The 21977-nt window shown below is 29.1% G+C and overlaps 2 protein-coding genes across 3 annotated transcripts in view; both read left to right on the top strand.

The window, feature by feature from the left end:
- Positions 1–6208, top strand: part of Sec10 (Exocyst complex component Sec10) — a 96134-nt gene extending 89926 nt beyond the window's left edge. For both annotated transcript variants that reach the window (XM_085811966.1, XM_035369789.2), the window contains exons 16-17: positions 1193–1353; positions 6017–6208. In XM_085811966.1, coding sequence (XP_085668092.1) covers positions 1193–1353; positions 6017–6103 — 248 coding nt within the window. In that variant the 3' untranslated portion in view covers positions 6104–6208. The remainder of the gene's footprint in view (positions 1–1192; positions 1354–6016) is intronic.
- An 8444-nt stretch (positions 6209–14652) lies between these two features.
- Positions 14653–21977, top strand: part of LOC118198171 (uncharacterized) — a 112469-nt gene continuing 105144 nt past the window's right edge. Inside the window, exons 1-2 of the mRNA XM_085811965.1 lie at positions 14653–14810; positions 16458–16568. Of these exons, the coding sequence (XP_085668091.1) occupies positions 14808–14810; positions 16458–16568 (114 nt within the window). The 5' untranslated portion in view covers positions 14653–14807. The remainder of the gene's footprint in view (positions 14811–16457; positions 16569–21977) is intronic.

Genomic DNA, 21977 nt, shown 5'->3' with positions numbered 1-21977 from the left:
GTCAGTACTCATGGATCGACACATCTACCTACAAGCAGTGACGCACCCGCAAGCCACTTTTACCTCCATTCTGCAGTATGCTCAAGACACCCTAAATATTCCCATATCGACCAGAACCATTTGCCCTTGATTGGTGGCTAGTGGCCTGCACTCATGGCATTCTTTAAGAAGACTGCCATTGACCCCATGTCATAGATGTTGGCGTCTGCAGTGGTGCTGGGATCAAGCAATGTGGACGATGGAATGGCACAGGATCTCAGATGAGTCACTGTTCTGTTTCTCCAATGATAGTCACTATGTACGCGTATGGTATCAATGTGGAGGCAGGTCCAATCTAGCAGCAGTTCTGGAATGCCCCACCATGCAACATTGCTGCATCATGGTTTAGGGTGCAATTGCAAACGATTCCAGGTCACTTCTAGTTCATATTCAGGGCGCTATGCTGGCCCAACAACATGTGAATGATGTGCTGCGGCTGTTGGGGGGGCATTGGTCACCTCTGCCTCCAGGGAGTGCCCAATGCCCTTTATTAGCAGGATGACGCCTGACTGCACACTGCTTACTTCAGCCAATGTGCTCTGCAAGTTGTACAGATGCTTTCCTGGCAATTGTTTTCTTCTGATCTGTCACCAATTGAACATATTTGGGATGTGATTGGATGCCGTTTGCAGACCCTGCCATTGCCACATTCAGAAGACGAACTGCGGCAAATGGTTGGCAAGGAATGTAGAGTGAATCCTCAGGACATCATCTGTAGTCTCATTGACTCTGTACCTAGACGTGTTGCTTTGTATATCACCATCCAAAGTGGTCCTACAAACTACTGAGCCAATGCTGTTCTCGCCCTGTATTATGCATATCATTTCAAAATTAATATCACTTATTTTTCATTGCTGTCTCTCACAGTTTTCTGAGTTTCACCACTTTCTAGGCATTCCTTTTAGGTGTTGCATTTTCAGTGTTGGGTAGGATGTATATATGTGGATGTTGATGATGTTTTCTTTTGTACAAACAGCCATAAAATGGATTTATTAATGAATTATTATAAGATTTTAATTTAATGTATTAGGAAGCAATTTATAGCAAACAATATGCATTATTAATTTTAAAAATAATTTTTTTTCCATAACATACCTATCTTCATTTTATGTATAAAATGTTAATGTTTGTTGATCTTACTTATCTTACTCAGGTGCTATGGTTGTTATCTGTGATTTAAATGAATACCGCCGCTGTGTTCGAGACTTCCAGATACCTCTGTTGAATACATTATTTGAAACATTGCATGCTTTATGTAATTTGCTGGTAGTTGAACCAAGCAATTTGAAACAGATGTGCACTGTTGACCAATTAGTAAGTGCTAGCTTATGCATTCTTTTTGAAAATTCAATACAAGGATTTCTTATCAATTTATAATCAGATTCAAGTTTACAAATTAACAGTTTTGCCTACCATATCATGTTAAATAATCATAACTATTTTAATATTTTATTACCTGATCAAAAATGAAAAATTTATTTGCTTGGAAACTGAACTCAGATTGAACTTTATCAAAAATTGATAAAGACATGAAGTATGTTTCATCTGCATACTATTGTTGAAGCAGTTATGCTATATTCACTTCACTTTTACTTAATCTAATATAGTTTTTATGTGAATTAGGAATGTTTGAGTTTTTTTAATTGGCATTTGTTAATTAAAGCACATATATGTATAAGTTTTAGTATGCATATTCTCATACACATGAAAAAAAAAAAACGTTCATATGATATTTAATATATTTTTTATTTTTTGTATCCTGTACATGTGCTAGTTTAAGATGAAAACTGTATCATTCATATGATATTTAATATATTTTTTATTTTTTGGTTCCTGTACATGTGCTAGTTTAAGATGAAAACTGTATCTTAATTACTCTCTTAATTTAAAAATCAAATTGTTAAATCCTAGTTAAAGTTTTGAAATAAAGTATAATTATGTATCATATCTAAATGTAATTAATTTTATGTTACAATAATAAATATTAATTTTCAAATAATTAATTTCACTCAGGTTAAAAAGGTGGCATATTTAGTTGTAATAAAACTTCAGTAGCTTTTCTCACATACTTTGCAGCATGCAGTCAGAATATAATTAATTTGTTTGCCAGAGGGAGAGAGTTGTGGTGAAAATATTTGCCAGTTTTGTTGAGAGAGGATTTTTAGTAAAATATGTTTATTTTGTTATATTAGACATCTTATGCTAATATATATCTGCAAAACTAGTATTTCCACATGTCTGTATAATAATATCATGGCTTCTGATGTAATTTATATTTACAATCTTTGCATGCTTGAAAAAGGGGGAATAATCTAGCATGATAGGATTAGGAAATTCATGAGAGCATTTAAAATTTTATACAGAGTGTTTAAAAAATGATTGAGATAAACTTTATACAATGTTTAAACAAACCAAAAAAAATTTTAAGATAATTTTTTTTTCTTTACTTTTTTGTTCCTCCCCCCCTTTTTTTTTTTTAAAGAATGGTCAGAAATGAAATGTTAAAATTCTAAAAAATGCATGCTTAACCAGAAGAAACAGTTCCTAGAACATAAATATGCAAAAGCTTCAATTTTTGCAGCAGTGGATCAGCTTACAGATGACTTATAGCTTGGGCATCTGGAATTTGGACCGTACACTGTATTAGTGTGAAATGTTTACTTTTTTTATTTGTTATTAGTAATGTTTCTAAGGCAATATATAAATAGAATATTAAAATTTTAAATTAAGCAAAGCATCATCTTTATTTTGGTGTAAATTTTAAAGTAAACTCTATCAATTGCCAGGGCAGTCAGACCAAAGAATATGTATTGTTAAGAATGAAAGCTTCACAGCAGCAGGAGTGGCTCCCTCCGAACGAAAAGGGACACAACTACACATGCGTGAAATATCCGTCGCCAAAACGCTCCAAAGCTTGAAGCTGATGCCGAAGTTCGAACAGGTTCCACGGTCACGTTTATCAAGAATTTAAAGCTGTGTCACTCCATTTTTTCCCCTACATATCGACAGATATAAAATCAGACATCAAACTGCGATATGGATAATACAAGTTCAACTAGTAAAGCAAAAAAGCACGAAAATTCGAGTTTAAATTATCGCGAAAAGTCAAAAAACGATTCATCTTAACCCGTAATCCTCAATTTCCTGTACACGTGGCGGAGGTGGAAAATCTTAGCCAGGTACATCAGAAAGGGGAAAATTCTCGCCAACAGGTTCCGTCGCCAAATCCCTTGGTGAATTGTCCCTCTTCTTTCTAGCGGCGTAGAAGACAAACTGGTTTACATTACGTCTATGGAGCCTTTCCTTCTTTACATAGACTTTCTTTGGTCAGACATTTCTCTTCTTCAAGAATAAAAAATTTTGCCTAGTTGAGAAAATTAAAAATTTTGTAATAAAGTTTATTTCATTGCCAGGGATCTGCCTAATATCATGAATAAATGGAATATTTGTTTAGACAAATTTTGTAATCTAGTGTTTTATTAAAGCTCATTTATATAAAATTATTTTGTATTCAGTATAACACAAGGTATCTCAAGCTAAGTCTGCTTCAAAAACTACTGACTTCAGATTCTGAATCCGATTTATTATCTTTCTGTGAACAAAGGAGTATATAAAAGAATTCCAATATTCTTTAAGCAACTAATCCATCAATGTATGTAATCCATGCCTATTTTTAGATGTAAGCAAACAAAAGTTTTATATTCGGAAATTCTGCATGGCAGATTTGAGGGTTTATTTACATATAATTATATATATGTATATTTTAGAAAAGTACACTAAACTTGTAACATGCTTTGATTAAAGAAGTAAAATTAATTTTATTACTGAAGTTATGTAGCATTTTCTGCATATGCTTCAGCACTTGTTTTATAGTAAACACAAGTCATCATTTTTCAGTTTAGATAAATACTACCTTTAGGATACTTATTCCACTGTATTTTAAAATTACATTGTAATTTTGTATTTATGTAGTTCACATGGGTAAAGTTTATTTGTCCACTGCTTTTCAGATGCTGTGTTCTAACTTTAGTGTGTTTCATAGCTGATTTGTCTACACTCCATACAATAGGGAAGCTTTTATTATATCAGTAGTAAATAGGGGTAGAATATGAAAAGTAGTTATAGAAATTTTTCTGTGTCAGAAGCAGAGGCATGGTGAAGAAAAATAGGTTCAATAACTAGTAAATCTGAAATTTCAGTTCTAACTCTTTTTGTGAACTGGTAGGAGTGTTATTAATCCAACTGTAAATGCTAGTGGTAAAATCAGCATATAACCTTACTGAAAGTATTTACTTATTTTTCTCTTGTTTAAAACTGTAAAAATTCTTTTGAAAGTTATTTTTTTGGTTAATATACAATTATTGTACATGAAATTCAGTTTTTTTAAGAGTTGTGTTTTCTCCTTGATCTGACATTGTTTTTTTCGTTTGCAGTTACATTCAGAAAAAAATAATAATTTTATGTCCAATAAATCTTGATTATGTTAATCTGAAGTTATGGATATATTTTAGTTATTTATGTGCACACCTGAAGTTATAGACATATTTCAGTTAGTTATTTATGTTCAGACAATCCAGATTTGCAGGGTGTTTAAAAAATCATGTTATCTTTTAAAATTAAAATCAGATTTTTGTAATTTTTTCTCATTAACTTATTAATCAGTTACCATGCATAGAAGGTTTGCAAAGTAATTAAACCTCTAATTAGGTGATATTAAGGGCACAATGCATATCTTTAAGCATGAACTAATATAATAATATAAATAATATATTGAAGAAGCTCTGCAACAAGAATTAAACCTCAAATACAAAGAAGTAGCTTAGCACAATTGACAGAGCTTAAAATTTGAAGGACCTAAAGAAGCCATATATGAGTATGTGATTTTCATTTGTTGGACTAACAATACCAATCAACTTTAAATCACACATTAGTAGCAACTACTGAGCAGCTGGTGGTAATATTCCTTCTTCAGTTTACTAGAAATTATATCACTACTTCTCAAGGACTATTTTTAAAGCTGTTTATTTGAAAAGTGGAAGGAGGAGAGGAGTAAAAAAAGAGGAAAGCATTACTACCCACAGGAAATAACTGTGCTTGTTATTACATTACATAACAGAGTGAATAGTGACTCAGAGTAAATTATTAAGACAATGTATAAATTATAAGACATTAAACATCAGTTTTAATCAAAATGTTTTTTATATTTGCCAAATAATATTTAATAACTGACTTGTTCAAAGTATTTTAAACAGTTTTATTTCTTTAAAAATTTTAAAATGCTCTTTAAAAAGTTGATCTTAATCTTTGATTTCAACATATTTTCCCTCAATTAAAATATTGGAGAATATCTGATTTTAATCAATTACTTTTTTTTTTAATCTGCTGTGTGGTAAAATCGTTGACACCTGTTTTATTGCAAAAATTAGAAAGAAAAGTATGTAAAAACAAAGCTCAGTAAGACATAACCTTGTAGACTGCAAAATTTACTAATTTGCTCAGCCCTTGATCCTGAGATGTGCAGATTCTACTGTATTTTATTGGTTTGCATTGGCATTATATAAAATTAAAATGTCATTAATGAAAGTTGATTTCTGATACAATATCAGTTTCAGTTATTATCCATAAAAGCAGTAGTTCTCATGTGCAGTGTTGTAAGCATAAAAGCACTGGATATTGAGTCTGTGCAACTCGACAGGAAACCATGTGCAAAGAATTCTTAGGTGTTGAAGCACATGTGAATTTTGATTTAGTTGGAAAAATTGGATAATGTATAGCAATGCCTAAAACTGAAGATGGTTGTGACCTTTTGATATGCTTGGGAGAGCATAAAATAAAATTATATTGATTTATTGTTTCAAGAAAATATCTTTAGATGAATGTATTCATAACTTTTCTGTTGATATATTTTTGCTTTTTTTTTTTTTTTTTTTTTTATTTCTTTTAAATGCATTAAATATGTATATACTTTTTTTTTTAGGCATGTCTTGATCGTACTGTGCTCATGAACTTTGTTCAACTACGTGCAGATTATAAAACTGCAAAGCTTGTTAATCAATTTCGATAGTTTTATTTATGAAAGAAGAGCTCTGTAATTATTAAAACTATCACTTTGTTATAGCTTCATATTGTAAATTATATTTGCTAATAAATTATTTCAAATCAGTTTTAAGTTTTTGTCGAGATGTGTCGTCATTCAGAATATAGTTGTGAAACACATTTAAATTTTATCTGCATTGTGTTTATGTTTCATGGAAAATGAATTTTAAAATGCATTGTTTCCTTATAAATAAATTTTCGTAGAAACAACTTTTATATTAGTTATAGAAAATGCTAGTTTTTATTTTAACATTTTTAGAAATATGCTTTATATATATTTACATGTTAGGGCTGCCCAACTTTTTTTGTGAGTATGAGTGGTTTTCATTTCTATGGATAACATCGCAATGTGCAAGGTCACAAAATATATAAAATGTTAAATTAAAAATGCAATAGATGATCAACTTAGACCCACTCAAAACATTCCATGAATGACCAATGACTCGTAATCAGTGAGTTAGCCTTTTTCAAACATAAGCATTAAAATTAATTTTTGCTGTATGTTGATGGAAGATTCAAACTTCGAATAAAATTATGGAAGTAGAAGATAAGCTTATATGTACACATACCACCTTCAAGACAAAATTAGTAAAAAATTTAAAAAAAAAAAAAAAAAAAAGTTGGAAAATACAAATTTGAACAAGTATAACATTAAAATTTGCAATCATGAATTTCAGTATTAAAATATTACACAAACATGATATAAAATAATCCTTTAGCCATAATTTTTAAAAATTTTTATATTTAATACTTTAATCATTTAGCTTTAAGTTACACCGTGGCATTAATTCATCCAGATACCAGTTTGTTAGGTTTGTTATAGTTATTTATTTCATAATATATATATATATATATATATAACTAATTAAAGTAAAAAGAACAAACGATAAAAGACCTATGTGTTCAAAAACTTTGCACATTGAGCTTCAAAATATATATATATATATTATATAATATATATACAGTCAAAAGTCGTTAATTCGGACACCCATAATCCGGAATGATCTATAATCCGGACCTCAAAGCGTTTACAGGCTTTGACAGGCGTTTACGAGAGCGCGTAAGACCCTTACGGCTGCGAATATGTTTGTGCGCATGCGCGTTTAATGTGTAATGGAGTTATACGCTAAGCTAAAGTTATCTAATTCAGTTAATGTTGCAGATTGCATTGTTCCTTAATCTTCGAATTGGATCCGGCTTATTATTTTTTGCAGACTGTTAGAGCAATTTTATAAAAGTAAGCTTGAACTTTCGATTATGTCAAATAGAATTTCCGATATATATTTACTACAAAGCGAAAGTATGTTTTGAAATCCGAAATCTGTTTATCAATTTCACGCTGCTCTGCGGCAGAGAGGGGAGGCAGAAACGTCATTATTGGATTATGATAGATTAGAAAGATTATGTCAAATAGAATTTCCGATATATATTTACTAACATGTAATTTGTATCTACAAAGCGAAAGTATGTTTTGAAATCCGAAATCTGTTTATCAATTTCACGCCGCGGATTGGAAGTTGATCTGTTAGCACTATCCTTATCTTCAGGGCAGATGTTTTTATTTTATTTGGTTTATAATTCCGTATTAAGTGTAGTATTTAATCTCGATGTACTCCGTCTTTGATATGATTTAAATCAAGTTCCTCGTCATTATAATTCGCTTCCGATAGTGAAGAAAGTGACCCAGAGGTTATTGAAAACGAAAACATTTCGATTGACAAATTAGTCGGTATTCTCGACAAGCGGAACTTTGTAACTAAACAAGAAATTATGTCTGTTTAATAGAATTAAAGAGAAAGTATTATCACATGAAACGAAGCAACTTACATTGAAGGAAATGTTTAATAAAGTAAACAAATAAATATTAAGCTTTTTCTTTTTGTAAATTTTGATACCCTTTAGATCATAATTGTTCTTTATTTCATAAATTACGGTTTCATATTTTTAATTTTGTAATTTCTGCATGCCATCCTACCAGATTTAAACTGATGATCTATAATCCGGAAAAATCGATAATCCGGAATCGCCGAAGTCCCGACGAGTCCGGATTAAGGACTTTTGACTGTATTATATGTATAATATATATATATATATATATGTATTATATGTTATATATATATATATATTATATAATATATATATTATATGTATAATATATATATATATATATATATATGTATTATATGTTATATATATATATTATATATATATATTATATATATATGTGTGTGTATGTGTGTCTGTGTGATGAAGATTTGCTTCATTGCATATAATTTGATGTTAGATGAATGCTTGACTAGGGAAGACACAATTTATTTTGTAATCATGCATGGATTGAATTTAGAAGATCACTGAAATATCAGTTACATAGTAGAAGATGATGAGATCTTTTGAAGAATTTCAAAATCACTTGATAATCCAAATATATCTTTATCACTTGTTGATTATTCTATTCAAATGCATGTTATGATATAACATATCTTATTACATGGCACAGCAGAATGGAGATAATCTGCTTCCCCCAGTTTTAATTATGATGCATTACGTTTTTAATAATGAATAGGAGCAGTCAAGCAAGAGATGTTCTTTAGCTAGCAAGCATAGGCAACAAAAGAGAGGGCATAACAGTTGCAGTAGTACTTATAATCTCACAGCACTTTGCTTAAATGCTGCAGAATGATTGGGTAATCAAATATTTTACAAAATCAAACATTTTAAACGTTACAAAATCGAACATTTTAAGCAGCGAGTATTCCCTGCAGTCAGTATTGACTGCAGGGGATATGTAGATGCCTTTAATTGAAAATTATAAATCTAAAGGTATATTCGTGTCTGTTACTATTAAGCTTAATTTGTTAATAAATTTGTATCATATTTTTATAGCGTACACACACAAATATACGAATTTTTAAACAAGATAACCTACAAAACATCACATCTTTCTCTAACAATGATCAAAATGTGTAATTAAAATATATTACTTTTGTAGCAATATAATCTAGTCATACTGAATATAGTGTGTGGATAAGATTTCTACCAATCTGTTTATGTAATTACTTTGATTGCCTTAATCATAGCAGCTTTTATGATTTTATCATACAGAATTCTTTACACTGCTATTTTCATTATGGATCAAAGAAAAAAATTTCATAATGTTAGATAACATGAAATGCTTTTCGATATTTAATATTTGTGTAACTGCAATGGATTTGTGAGATGGAATGATGTTCTATAGCAAATTTTGCGGATCTTGGTATTTTGGCAAAATTCTAATAGTTTGCCACAAGGCTCAATGACACAAAATTAGTATTCTTTAGTAATAGTTTCATCTTTTGAAACATTCATAATAAATCACCTAATAACTAACTCATCGTTTCTTCACTGAATCACCTGTTGAATCACTTTATATGTTCTGTCTGTGTTACTAGAAATTATGCTTTTCCTCTCATCCTTCCTTCGTAATGCTGTAATTTGTTTTTATACATATAAGTGCTAAGTCATGTTTGAAGCTGATGCCAATTTAATGTTATCATTTGTTTCAAATATAATAAGAAAATGCCTTTATAAAAAGCTTTCCTTTGTTTACATTGCAGTGGGAAAATTATGCATATTCAAAGACTGTGGAATTATAAAGCCATGTAAATTAATAAATATTTATGTAACTTTTTTATTTTATTTTATTTATTTATTTTTACGAACATTTGTGAACAACACCTTGTAGGTTTCTAAAATATATTTATTACCGTAATGATAGTACATTTCATGTCAGTGTGACAATTTAGTCTATGACTTGCATATTCTGTAACGTAAAGTGATTTTTCATCTTTTCAGGAAATATTTATAATTTGTTTTTCCTTAAATGTGAAAAGCAAATCTAAGTGCTTGAACATCTTGCTTTAAATTTTGAATGACACAACTAATTTTTATTTCTTTTTAGAGAGACTTTGTATACATCAAAATATGCACATTTCATGCACACAGTCTAATTACATTAGCCTATCTTCAAGTAATGTAGGCTAATATAATTAGTATAATGCTTATCGAATTAATGAATAATAAAATAAAATTTAAGTACCTAGCTTGCTTTTAAACATTTCAAGAATAAAATACATTCCAGTAGAAGGTCAAGTATAATGTCATGCTGAGCATTAATTGTTATGCAGATGTAAAAAATAAGAGATTTTATTCATGTAACATGCAATATGATAAATAAATATTGAAACTATAATTATTTTTGTTGCACTGAAAATAAAAAACGTATACTGATTTATATTAAAATACAATCTTCCTGCATTGATGTAAGCTTTGACATGATCAGGTAACAAAAGGAAAAATTTGTAGAGTTTGTTTTCAGGACAACTTTAAGAGTGGGTATCACAATTGTTTAAATTTTTTAGTGTAAAAAAGGGGAGAAATGGTTCTTTTGAGATAGAGTTTTAGTTTTTTGAAGAGAACATAGTCACAACAGAACAAATCTGGAAAATAAGGATTTGGTGTTGTGTATATATTTGATTCAAGATAAAAAATTGCAGATATCACAATTGTTTAGATTTTTTAGTGTAAAGAAGAGGGAAAAATGGTTCTTTTAAGAAAGACTTTTTCTTAAAAGAAAAAAAAAAAAAAAAAAAAAACTTCAAAAGTTTTTTTGAAGAGAAGGTAGTCACAAGTGAACAAATCTGGAAGACAAGTGTGTGGCATAGTATACATATTCAATTCAAGACCAAAAATCACTGGATGTGCAATGGTCCATGTAAAGATGCATTATGGTACAGAGAACATGTTTAAAGTTTAAAGTTTAAAGTATAAGTAGTTTTCAAACTTAATGGTAGGAGATGCAGCATTGAAAATTTCCTGCTTAATTAAGGGCTTATCTGGTAGGCAAGTGATAAATAATTTTTAAAAAGCAGGGCAATTTTGATTAGTCATATATATGGGACTTTTTTAAAAAATAGTCTTACGTTGCTAACTCACAGTATAGATGAGGACATAATATCATAAAAAATCTGTATTGTTTATCATATTATAACAAGTGACAGAATTATTTTTCAGTGATCAAAAGAAGGTATATAACCTTACTTTCATTACTAGTATATACTTTTAGAAATGTGAAAGCTCCTTTCTGTGTGGTGCTTTTGTATTTAGAAAATCCATGATTTTAATGCTAAATTAAAGTGTCTGTTTCTTGTTTAACATATCTTTTTATGGTCTCATTCTTTATAACAAGTACTAAATGTGTATATATCGCATGAAAGTTAAACCTTCTAGGTGAGTTTGCAAATTCTTAAAAAGCTATTGTCAACTAACTAAACATTGCTTAATAAATTTCTGTATCACAAATATATTGATGCTTAATTAAAATACACTTTTTTCCTTGGTATATTTCTACCCCTGTAGGAAGCATAGTAGTTATAATACTAATTTGTGTACTTCTGGGTTTTTTTTTTTTTTTTTTTATTTACATTTTTAGTTATTTAGGCTTGAGAATGCACCTCTGCCCTCCTTATTTATTTATTTATTTATTTGACTCTCCATCGCACTCTTGTTTGGTCAAGAATTTGCATTTGGTGGTTTGGGAGGGATTGAATCGGTTTTCCATCCAATACGGAAGTTTTCACGATCCAGCCGACACCTTGAACTTAGAGATGGGATCTTTTGCTGATACTATAGATTTGGTGTCAGTTTGAGATCTTATCTATTTATTACTTACCTTTTACGGGAGTTACCATTTAAATCCTTTGATTTAAATGATCAAATGGCGGAAGAGTAATGGGCAATTTTGCCTAAACTCCTTTCCTTCTTTTCATAAGAAGGAAGCGCCCCTATTGTTATGTTATGTTATGTTAGTTATTTAAAAATTATATGTGTCTTGTGCACTTAATAAGTGTAATTTTTATGATCTCAAAAGTTGCAATAATAAAGTGTTTGAATCCATCTTTGAATGCTTGATTAGACTGCATTATTTCTCTTATAGTATTTTATGTCAATATAATTATTTTTAAGCAATTTTTGATACAGTTAAAGGGAGTAAATTAAAAAAATTTAAACATATATTTTAAATAAAATGTCTTTAATTATGAATTAATCTTCTTTGAATAGCACAAATTTTAGGACATTTATGAAGTGATGTACTTAAATGTCATTAATTATTTCAATTATTTCAATTTGCATTAAAAAATTAAAATTTATATTTTAAATAAAAAGTCATTAATTATGAATTAATCTTTTAATAGCATGATTTTTTACAGAAAGTTATGGAAGCGATCATTTAAATGGCATTCATTACCTTCATTTACTTGATTTGCTCTCTAAATTATTTTATTTGCATAACCTTTAAGCAGTATTAATTATACATTTAGTGAAATAAGCACAGGCTTAGGGCATCAAAGAAAAGGGGCATGAAAAGCTCTTAGGAACTTAGAAAAGGGGACTCCATAAAAGTTTCCCATTATCCGTTTTGCCATGGAATGTATGGTGCAGCTAGCTAAACCCAGACCAAAAAAGAAGGATTGGGGAGAAAACTGGCATAAATGTATGTGTGGGCATCAAAGTCTTTTAAATGCTTAGGATCTCTAAAAGACTTGATGTACACCTGCCTTTAGATCATGAAAATGTTTTGTAAATAAACAGAAAAATAAGAAAGTAGAACATTTTAAGCAGCGAGTATTCAAAATGAAAACCTCACAGTGAGATCAAAGTAATTTATCATTTTAATTAAATATTCAATCCATTGCCCTTTTGTGTACAATTAATCAATCTTTAAATACATGGATTTTATATAATATAGAAAGGGGGAGTGTCTTCTTATTATTTACAGCAAATATTTTTAAGAGGAAAATGACTTTTGATGATATTGAAGAATGATATTTCTATTGATGGATCTGAATTTAACAAATGCATGATTTTTATGGAGGAATTTTATGTGAACTTTTCTCTCTGTTGGAGCATTTACAGTGTACTTTGATTGTGAAGTTGAGATTTTTCATATTGCCCGTCAGCAGGTCTTCAGAAACAGGAACTATTTGAGAATGCAGAACTAATGTAATGACATTCATGAATACAGAATAATTTTTTGAGCTATAAAGCTATCAGTAATAAAGTGAGTTTTAAACAATTCCTGATGTTGACTAGGAATGACTGTTTACTTATAAATTTAGATCTAAACTTATTGTCCTGGAATACAATATATGATAGCTTATCACTTTCATAAGTAGTCTGTAATATTATTTCGGAAATATTGAGAGGCTAGGAACTAGCGACTTTTAATCAAAATATCTGACACTTGGATTAATAGATAAGAAATACAAAAATAAAAATAATGAATTAATTTTTTTTTTTTTTTTTTTTTTTTGTGAAAAGTTAAATCATTCAGTAGAAGATACTCTTCCATATTTTAAATAATATGCAGATAAAAGATATGTGTTTGATTAAATACATCATTTAGAAGCTTTTAATACATTAGTAGGGGACTTTTAGCAAATTTCTATCTGTTTGGCATATTTTTGCTGCTAACTAAAAGATGAAATGGATGAGAAAGGACATGAAATGACATATTACTATGATATGTTATTACAGGATGTGCTTATAACATTCTCTTTTTTTTAATAAAAATTTATGTGATTTTCATATGAAAAATAATATATTTTATATACACAATATTGACATGTAGACATACAGATAATATAGACAATATCGATTTTTGTTTAGTCAAATTAATGTAATTTATTTGTAACATTTGACTGTTATTGATAAAAATTTGTAACATGTGCATATTCTTTTTTTAAAAATAAATCTTAACTTATTTTAAATAAATATAGTAAATCTACAAAATTATTTAGGTGAAAATATACCTTTAACTATATGTATCAAAGATTTGCATTCAGTTTTGTTGTGAAAAAGTAACCCTTTGTCATAAGAAGCACATTTGTGAAATTTGCATTTTACTTGGAACTACTTGAACATGCTATTAATGTTCGCATCATGGTTATATCTTGATGCAACAGATTTACTGATTTAAAATACGTAAAAAATGAAGCAATAGTATATTGAAAAACGGATTATGTTGTCTGGCTCTATTTGTCCAATGTAGCTATGTATCAAGATGTCAATGAACAAATGAAAGTGATTGAAAGGAAATTTTAAAAGATTTAGATGTTACCTTTTAAGCTATTTAATGTTTAAATTTATCTTCATAAGAGACGTATGTAGTATCTCTTCAAATTTATGGTGATAGTCTAAAAATATGAGCAATATTTATAATGCTTGCGATTGTGACGTTGAATAAAAAAAGTTATTGTAGTTTCTAACTTAATTTATTTACTGACTTTATAATATAAATGAATTATATCCCAACTGAGGCTAAGCAACGATTAACATTATACACTTTTGCTACTAAAATGTAGTAATCATTGTTTGTTTTTGTCGGCAATGGAGTTAAAAGGTCATGCGCAAGGACGAGCATGATGGGTATTTTGTACCACGTGACGTTTAACCAATCGCTTAGCAGGAAAATTTTATCCAGACTTGTGTGTTGTTGGTGCTGTGTTGTGTGAAGGAGTGTGATATGAGTGTAATTGTCATGTAAGATATTCGAGATTTAAAATAGTGTTTTATGTTTGAATTTACCTGAAAACCTCATTTTCGTGTTGTCTTGTGATAACAGTTTGTCACTGGCAATGGTAAGTGCTTTTAGATTTAACATCAGTAAAATTTAAATAACATCGTTAGTTGTCATAATAAGGTCAGCTTTCAGATGTGAGTTTTAGAGTGACGCTCGATTAAAACTTCAATGATACTTGCTATATTTAATGTAAATTTTCCATTTTAATGTCGAGATCATTTAGATATTTGTTTTTAGTTACTGTTCTCTCTTTATATTGTTATTCACTCAGTTTTAATATCGTGATTTATTTAGTCTTTTCTCGATCTGCCAGTTTTTCGTTCTGACGTATTGTTTTAAATTTCGAGATCTGAATTAAAAGAAAAAAACAAAAAACTTTTGCCCGTGTTGTTGTTAGGACTCAGCTACATATATCCAGTTTGAAATAATAGCTGATTTCGCTTCAAATGTGTATATGTTAAACTACATACATTCATTATTTAACTGAATATTTTTTATGTATACTAAAATATTTCATTTATGAGATCCTAATCAATTACAGTTTGTTGCTTCACTCCTTTTATTTCCTTACCTAGAAATTTCAGCTACTTAAGCTGTCAAATACTGTAGAGCATTATCTCGATGATCATTCAGTTAGACATCTGTAGTGGAGAAAATAAACGTTCAATGGCGGCGTCCATACCTGTCTAGGAAGTAGCGTGTTTCGACCACGAACTGCTATTTTAGAACGACATTTAGTTTACTTTTCTTGATATGAGAGATTAAATTCAGTTTCGATTTTATAACTGATAGAATATGCCTAACTTTAAGTATGGTAGTATTGTCAGTGTTGAAAATTGAGAAGTTACTGGCCATTGCCAAATATGTTGGTGCATCAAATTCAGCTGCTGTCAACATCATCAGAATCATACCACAGTATTGTTTTAATTTAATTTTTGGTGGGCTGTAATACAATTAACAGTTAACAAAGAATTTAGAAACATCATTTTTTTCTCAGCTGTTATAGCTGCATCTGTTTATTTCTAAAAAATTATCAGTTTTTCGACAACTAAACTGTTTTAATTTTTATCAAGTTATTCAAGTGCTGTCTACAAATTAGAATTTCATATTATCTTAAAAAATACTGAGTAAAAGAAATGTAACTATAATTTTGAGTGCATTTTTTTCTTGATGATAATATGCTTTACCCCATACACATTTAAAATTTCAAACGTGATTTTGTAGTTATATTTATTTATGAATTGAGATACTGTTTTTTCATTATCATAAAATACATCCTGTATCATTAGTAATGCTGTTTTATACTTTGTGTAGTCTTAACTTTTAGAATGCAACAGTATGCTTTGTTTTCTTAAATAACATATTTAATATATATTATTAAAAAATTCCATTGCTTTTCATATACATATGAATTTGTTAATTTTTAAGTGTGTATGGAAATTTGCGAATAAATATTTTTGATCTTATAAGTTATGCATTGAAAACATCATTGATAAAATTTACTTGATTCATATTTTACATGAAATTACATTTATGCATTCAGGAACTTGTTAATGAAATTTAATTCTTATTTAGTAATTATAAGAGTCTGAAGGATTATTACTTGTCCATATACAGAATGTATTTTCAGATTGCATCATGCATGAGTAACATGGCAGTTTATTTAAAACTTAAGAATTTTTTTTATCATTAATGTTTGTTATAGGCTGCTGATGAGCCACCATATTTAACAGTAGGCACTGATGTTAGTGCTAAATATAAAGGAGCATTCTGCGAAGCTAAAATCAAGAAAGTAAATCGGGTTGTAAAATGCAAGGTAAATAATTGTTCATTTTTTTAAATGGAGTGGTAAATAATTTTATATGTTTATGTTTGAAGCAAAATTATTCTTATCAAATAAGGCAAATGATTAATTAAAAATAGACATAAAACAAAAAGGGTGTGATAGTGATTTAAAAAAATTTCATGCGAAAAACAAAATATAGTTTTCTTTTATCAGCATTTAATGAGATATGATGAATCAATCATATAGTTGAAATGAATGCTGATGTGTAGAAGGAAGTTAGTAAGATTTTAAATGACATTTACAAGGGCTAATTTGTTAGGAAAACATATGTTTCAAGGTACATTATAATCTGAATAAAGTCAAAAATAAAGAATTTTTTCAAATGGCTTGAAAAAGAAATTGCTATGTAGGGATAATATAAATGGTAAATTTGAAAATTTATTGTAATGTAGAAAATTAAATAAGAGTACCCATATGTGTGGGAGAGAATTATGATTTTTGCTTTAAAAATTAAAATTTATCTTAGTTCCTATATTTTGTTTTGTGGTAATTTATTTTGTATTAAAAGTCTTAAAAAGTTTCCTATAGTACTAGTTTGTTTTTCATTGAAGAATGAAAAAAACTGTATGACTAAATCAATAGTGTGTAAAGCTTTAATATTATGGGATACTTCATTGTAATTTTGGTTTCCTCAACTTGCGTGTTATTTCAATTGATTAATTTGTAGTTTTTAGGATTCGATTGATTTGCAGCTGATATAGTTGAAAATGCATGATTGAGGTACTTTTTCGTTGAGACTGAGAATTTTTTGTTTGAATAATGTGTAATGGTAAAAATTCTCAGAAATATTTGCAGAACAGTTCGCACAAATTATATGTGAGAATTTTTATTAAATTTTTTTTGGAGGGCATTGGATCTTTTATAAATACTATATAAACCTACATATGTGTTTAAAATAAGATTGACTATAAATAAGGTTTCTCAATATGTAATTTTTTCTTTCCTGGAATTTCTCGTAAATTTATGGGAAATTTTGTTGTTTCCCCAATAATGGTTTTATAAATTTAGAAACTAGACTGCATGTTTTTATAGACTTAAGCTTCATGGACGAAGAGTAGGAAGGCTGCTTGCCAAAATTGTAGTTGTTAGCTGCAAAGTGTTTCCTGTGTGCACCACGTGAAGGTAGGTCTATGTCGCACCCCATATACTGTGGATGGAAGATCCCTACTGGAAGGACTACGTAGTTGAATGCTGAATATATGCGGTCAAGTCATATATTACAAAACGCCCTAAACACAGGGGAACTGAAAAAGAGGAAACTGTCCCCCCCTCCGAAGTCTTGGGAAAATGCGGGGGTCGTTGAAACATTTAACTTCTCCGCATTCAGTTTTATACAGAGTAAAATGAGAAAATAAACTTCGAATGAATGCAATTTTGTTCCATGAAAATGGATTATTGAATTATAAACTGAAAGGCAAATAACATTTTTTTTAAAGCCATATGAGTAGAAAGACAGATATTTGTTACATGAATGAATCTGTAGTGCAAATATTGAGTAGTGTACATATTTGCATTTCGAATGCCTTGTTACATGTTTACGAAGTATCTCAGTATCTGAGAAAATAGTCTTAACCCAAATGGCTTTCAACCTTTCCACATCTAAGGACTGTTTAATTACATTGTGGTCGCTGCTTTTTGGTTAATTTTTTAATGCTGTGTAAACATTAAATTGTTTTTAATTTGAGACTTATGAATAAAATAACACAAACTAGACATCAGAAAATTCATCAGAAGAAAATTAATAATACTGAAAAATACATTATTGATGCACTTTTGATTTTGCATGTAGTAGCTAATATGGAATCCTTAAATTATAATCTATCTATAGGTATATATAAATGGAACAAAATATAGAACAAGATATAAAATATATAAAAAAAAAAAATCTTTAATATACAGTGTTAATTAATGCAAATACATTTCTCAATATAAATTTCATCAATATAAATGGTTAGATTTCGAAGCAGTTAGAAGTTTTAAGTTGCATATATACATATACTGTATAAAGTATATAATATATATACATATAATGTATAAAGTATATAATATGTATATAATATATGAAGTATATAATTTTTGAAAACGTCTTTAACCTTTTGGAGCAGCAGCTCTTGGTAACTTTTAGGCGAGCTTTCTACAATTTTATTTTTTACTTATTTTGCAGCATATTGCGCAAGATGTTTTCTTGACCAAAATTGTTATTACTGCTTTGCTTGATAAAATATATATACATATAATGTATAAGTAAATATTTTAATCAATCATACACATATATGTATACAATATATTATATGTACCATTTTATAAGTGTACATAAAATGTAGCAGTTTTGCAAGCTACTCATATATATATTGTTTGGTTTGGTTTGTTAGATTATAGCAAAGCACTCGATAGCTAATTGCCTAAGGGTATGACTGCCTCTGTATAGGACTTTGTAAGGAAAACTGACTCGTATACATATTACACATGGGGAAAACCATGAAAACGCCATTACAGCCATCCTGTTCACAGGGATTTGAACACCAAATCAACCTACCAGAGTTCAACGACTTTACCACTCAGCCAAAATTGAGCCACATGCATCCACATTAAATTATTCAATTATATTTACATGTTGTTTATAAAGTGTAATTCAGTGCAATTTAATCATAAAGAGTTATACAGTACAAAGTCTGAGATCCGGACTCGTTGGGAATTCCGGATTTGTGATTTTTCCGGATGTTAGATCATCAGTTTAAATCTAGTAAGATGGCATGTAGAAATTATAAAATTAAAAGTATGAAATAGTGATTTATGAAATAATGAAGCATTTATGATCTAAAGAGTATTAAAATTGGTTGATCTTTGGATTATGGTAACTTTGCGATTTTTTGGCAAAAATTTGGCAACTAACTCTGCTACAGCAACCCTCTATTTTTTTTTTCGCCGCCATTTTGTCTTCACGAAGTAAAAACATATTTCTTTCTTTTTATTCACTCAACACTTTTTCCAACAATCTCCTAGCCGAATTACACTTATGCTAGAAATTTTATGGAACAAAACTGCTTAATCATGACAAATATTAACTGCAAAATTGGGAAAAAGTGTGCAGAATCGCAAACTCCTTGCCGCGTTTTTCAAAATCGCACATACACAGTAACCATGTACATGTCGACTTATTTTTACTTTAAAAAACATCCCAGAATTGCACAAAAATGGCATTGCGCACACTCTTGACTTTATCCATCTAAACTGCTATTTTCTCATAAATTACAAAAATTTGCACGAAAATGCAGGAAAATTTTTTGAATCTTTAAACTCGGTAAAAAGCACATATATGAAATTACCTGATCGCGAAAACGTATATATACTTTATCCAAATATGAACATTTCCATGTATAATATAAATAAAATATCCAAAATCTTTTACCTCTAAATTATCTATTATAAACGTCACCAACAAATTCCTAACAAAACATTAAAAATGGTTACAAATACTTACTGTCAAATATTTAAATTATTTCCATGCACGTTTACATCCACTCAAACGTATACCAAATTGCTACAAACATATAATTCACAAAACTATCATTTAATTAAAATATAATTAAACCATGTACACGTCGACTTATTTTTACTTAAAAAAACATCCCAGAATTGCACAAAAATGGCATTGCGCACACTCTTCACTATATCCATGTACACTGCTTTTTTTCTCATAAATTAGAAAAATTTCACGAAAATGCATGAAAATTTTGTGAATCTTTAAATTCGGTAAAAAGGACATACATGAAATTACCTGATTGCGAAAAAGTATATACCCTTTCCAAAGATGAACATTTGCACGTATAAAAGAAATAAAATACCCAAAAACTTTTACCTCTAAATTATCTATTATAAACGTCACCAACGAATCTATAGCAAAACATTAAAAATGGTTACAAATACTTAGTCTCAAAAGTTTAAATTATTTCCATGCATGTTTATTTCCACTGAAACATATACCGAATTACTACAAACTTATAATTCACAAAATAACTATCATTTAATTAAAATATAATTAAACCATGTACACGTCGACTTATTTTTACTTAAAAAAACATCCCAGAATTGCACAAAAATGGCATTGTGCACACTCTTCACTATATCCATGTACACTGCTTTTTTCTCATAAATTAGAAAAATTTCACGAAAATGCAGGAAAATACTCAACGTATTCCAAAATACTACAAACATATAACTCACAAAATCACGATCATTAAATTAAAATATAATTAAATTAAAAAAAACTACTTAAAATATAAATAAGCACATACATTAAATTAATAAAAATTAGATTACAATCCTAATTACTTTAAACTAAATCATTGCTAATAACAATTTTCCATTATAGCATATTAATTTATTTACTCCTTACATTTAGAACAATGCATAAAAATAATATCATCAAATGATTAAAAATACTAACTTACCTAATCTTCTTCAGAATCTTCATTACGTGGCACGCACACTTCCCTACAGTAAGAGTTCCAATCGGCTGCAGTACTACTGCTAATTTCTTTCACTTTACATAGCGCCATGCAATCCGAAAATTAATCAACACTATTTCACACAACACACAATGAAGCTTAATACAAAATAATATATTACTATCGATATTTTTCCAAATTTTTACCCCCTTTTCCGATTAAAGAACTGTAATTCGTACATTAATGTCACATGACATATCTCATGATCTCTCATTTCCCTCTCACAAAATAATGCGTAATCGGAACTGAGTACTTCTCACATTCTTACCGTAGTCCTAGGTAGTAACCTTTATCGCCTCAAATGTCGCCAAACTACCTGTTACCGTATTCCAAAGATCAGCCTTAAAATTTACAAAAAAAGTTTAATATTTATTTGTTTACTTTATTAAACATTTCTTTCAATGTAAGTTTTTTAAGTTACTTTGTTTTTTATGCTAATATTTTCTCTTTAATTCAACAGACAGACATAATTTTGTGTTCAGTTACAAAATTCTATTGTTCAAGTCCTGTAATTGCTGTGTCAAGCATTCCGATTAACTTGTCAATCGAAATTTTTTCGTTTTCAAAAACCTCTCTGTCACTTTCTTTACTATCGGTAGCAGTATTTTCTGAATCTAGATCCATACTACAGATTTCATCATCCATTGATTGATTCATGATTGGGGTTTCATTGCAATAAAAAATTTCTGTTATATCATCCTCATTTATTACCGCTTCTCCTCATTTCTTTACGAAATCCATTAATTGGAAAATTTCACCTTTGGTTTGTGATATCCGAAAACCTTAAAATTTGCAGCTATCATCTTCAACATACTACCATGAAGTATGGTAGCTGGCCATAAATTATGCTAAGCACTTTTAAAAGTGTCTG

This window comes from Stegodyphus dumicola, chromosome 2 (assembly GCF_044657685.1).
Source record: "Stegodyphus dumicola isolate Sdum_Otavi_A_Nest chromosome 2, ASM4465768v1".
In the NCBI taxonomy this organism is placed as follows: domain Eukaryota; kingdom Metazoa; phylum Arthropoda; class Arachnida; order Araneae; family Eresidae; genus Stegodyphus; species Stegodyphus dumicola.
Note: the sequence above shows the minus strand (reverse complement) of the source record. Positions and strands in the feature narration are given on the sequence as shown.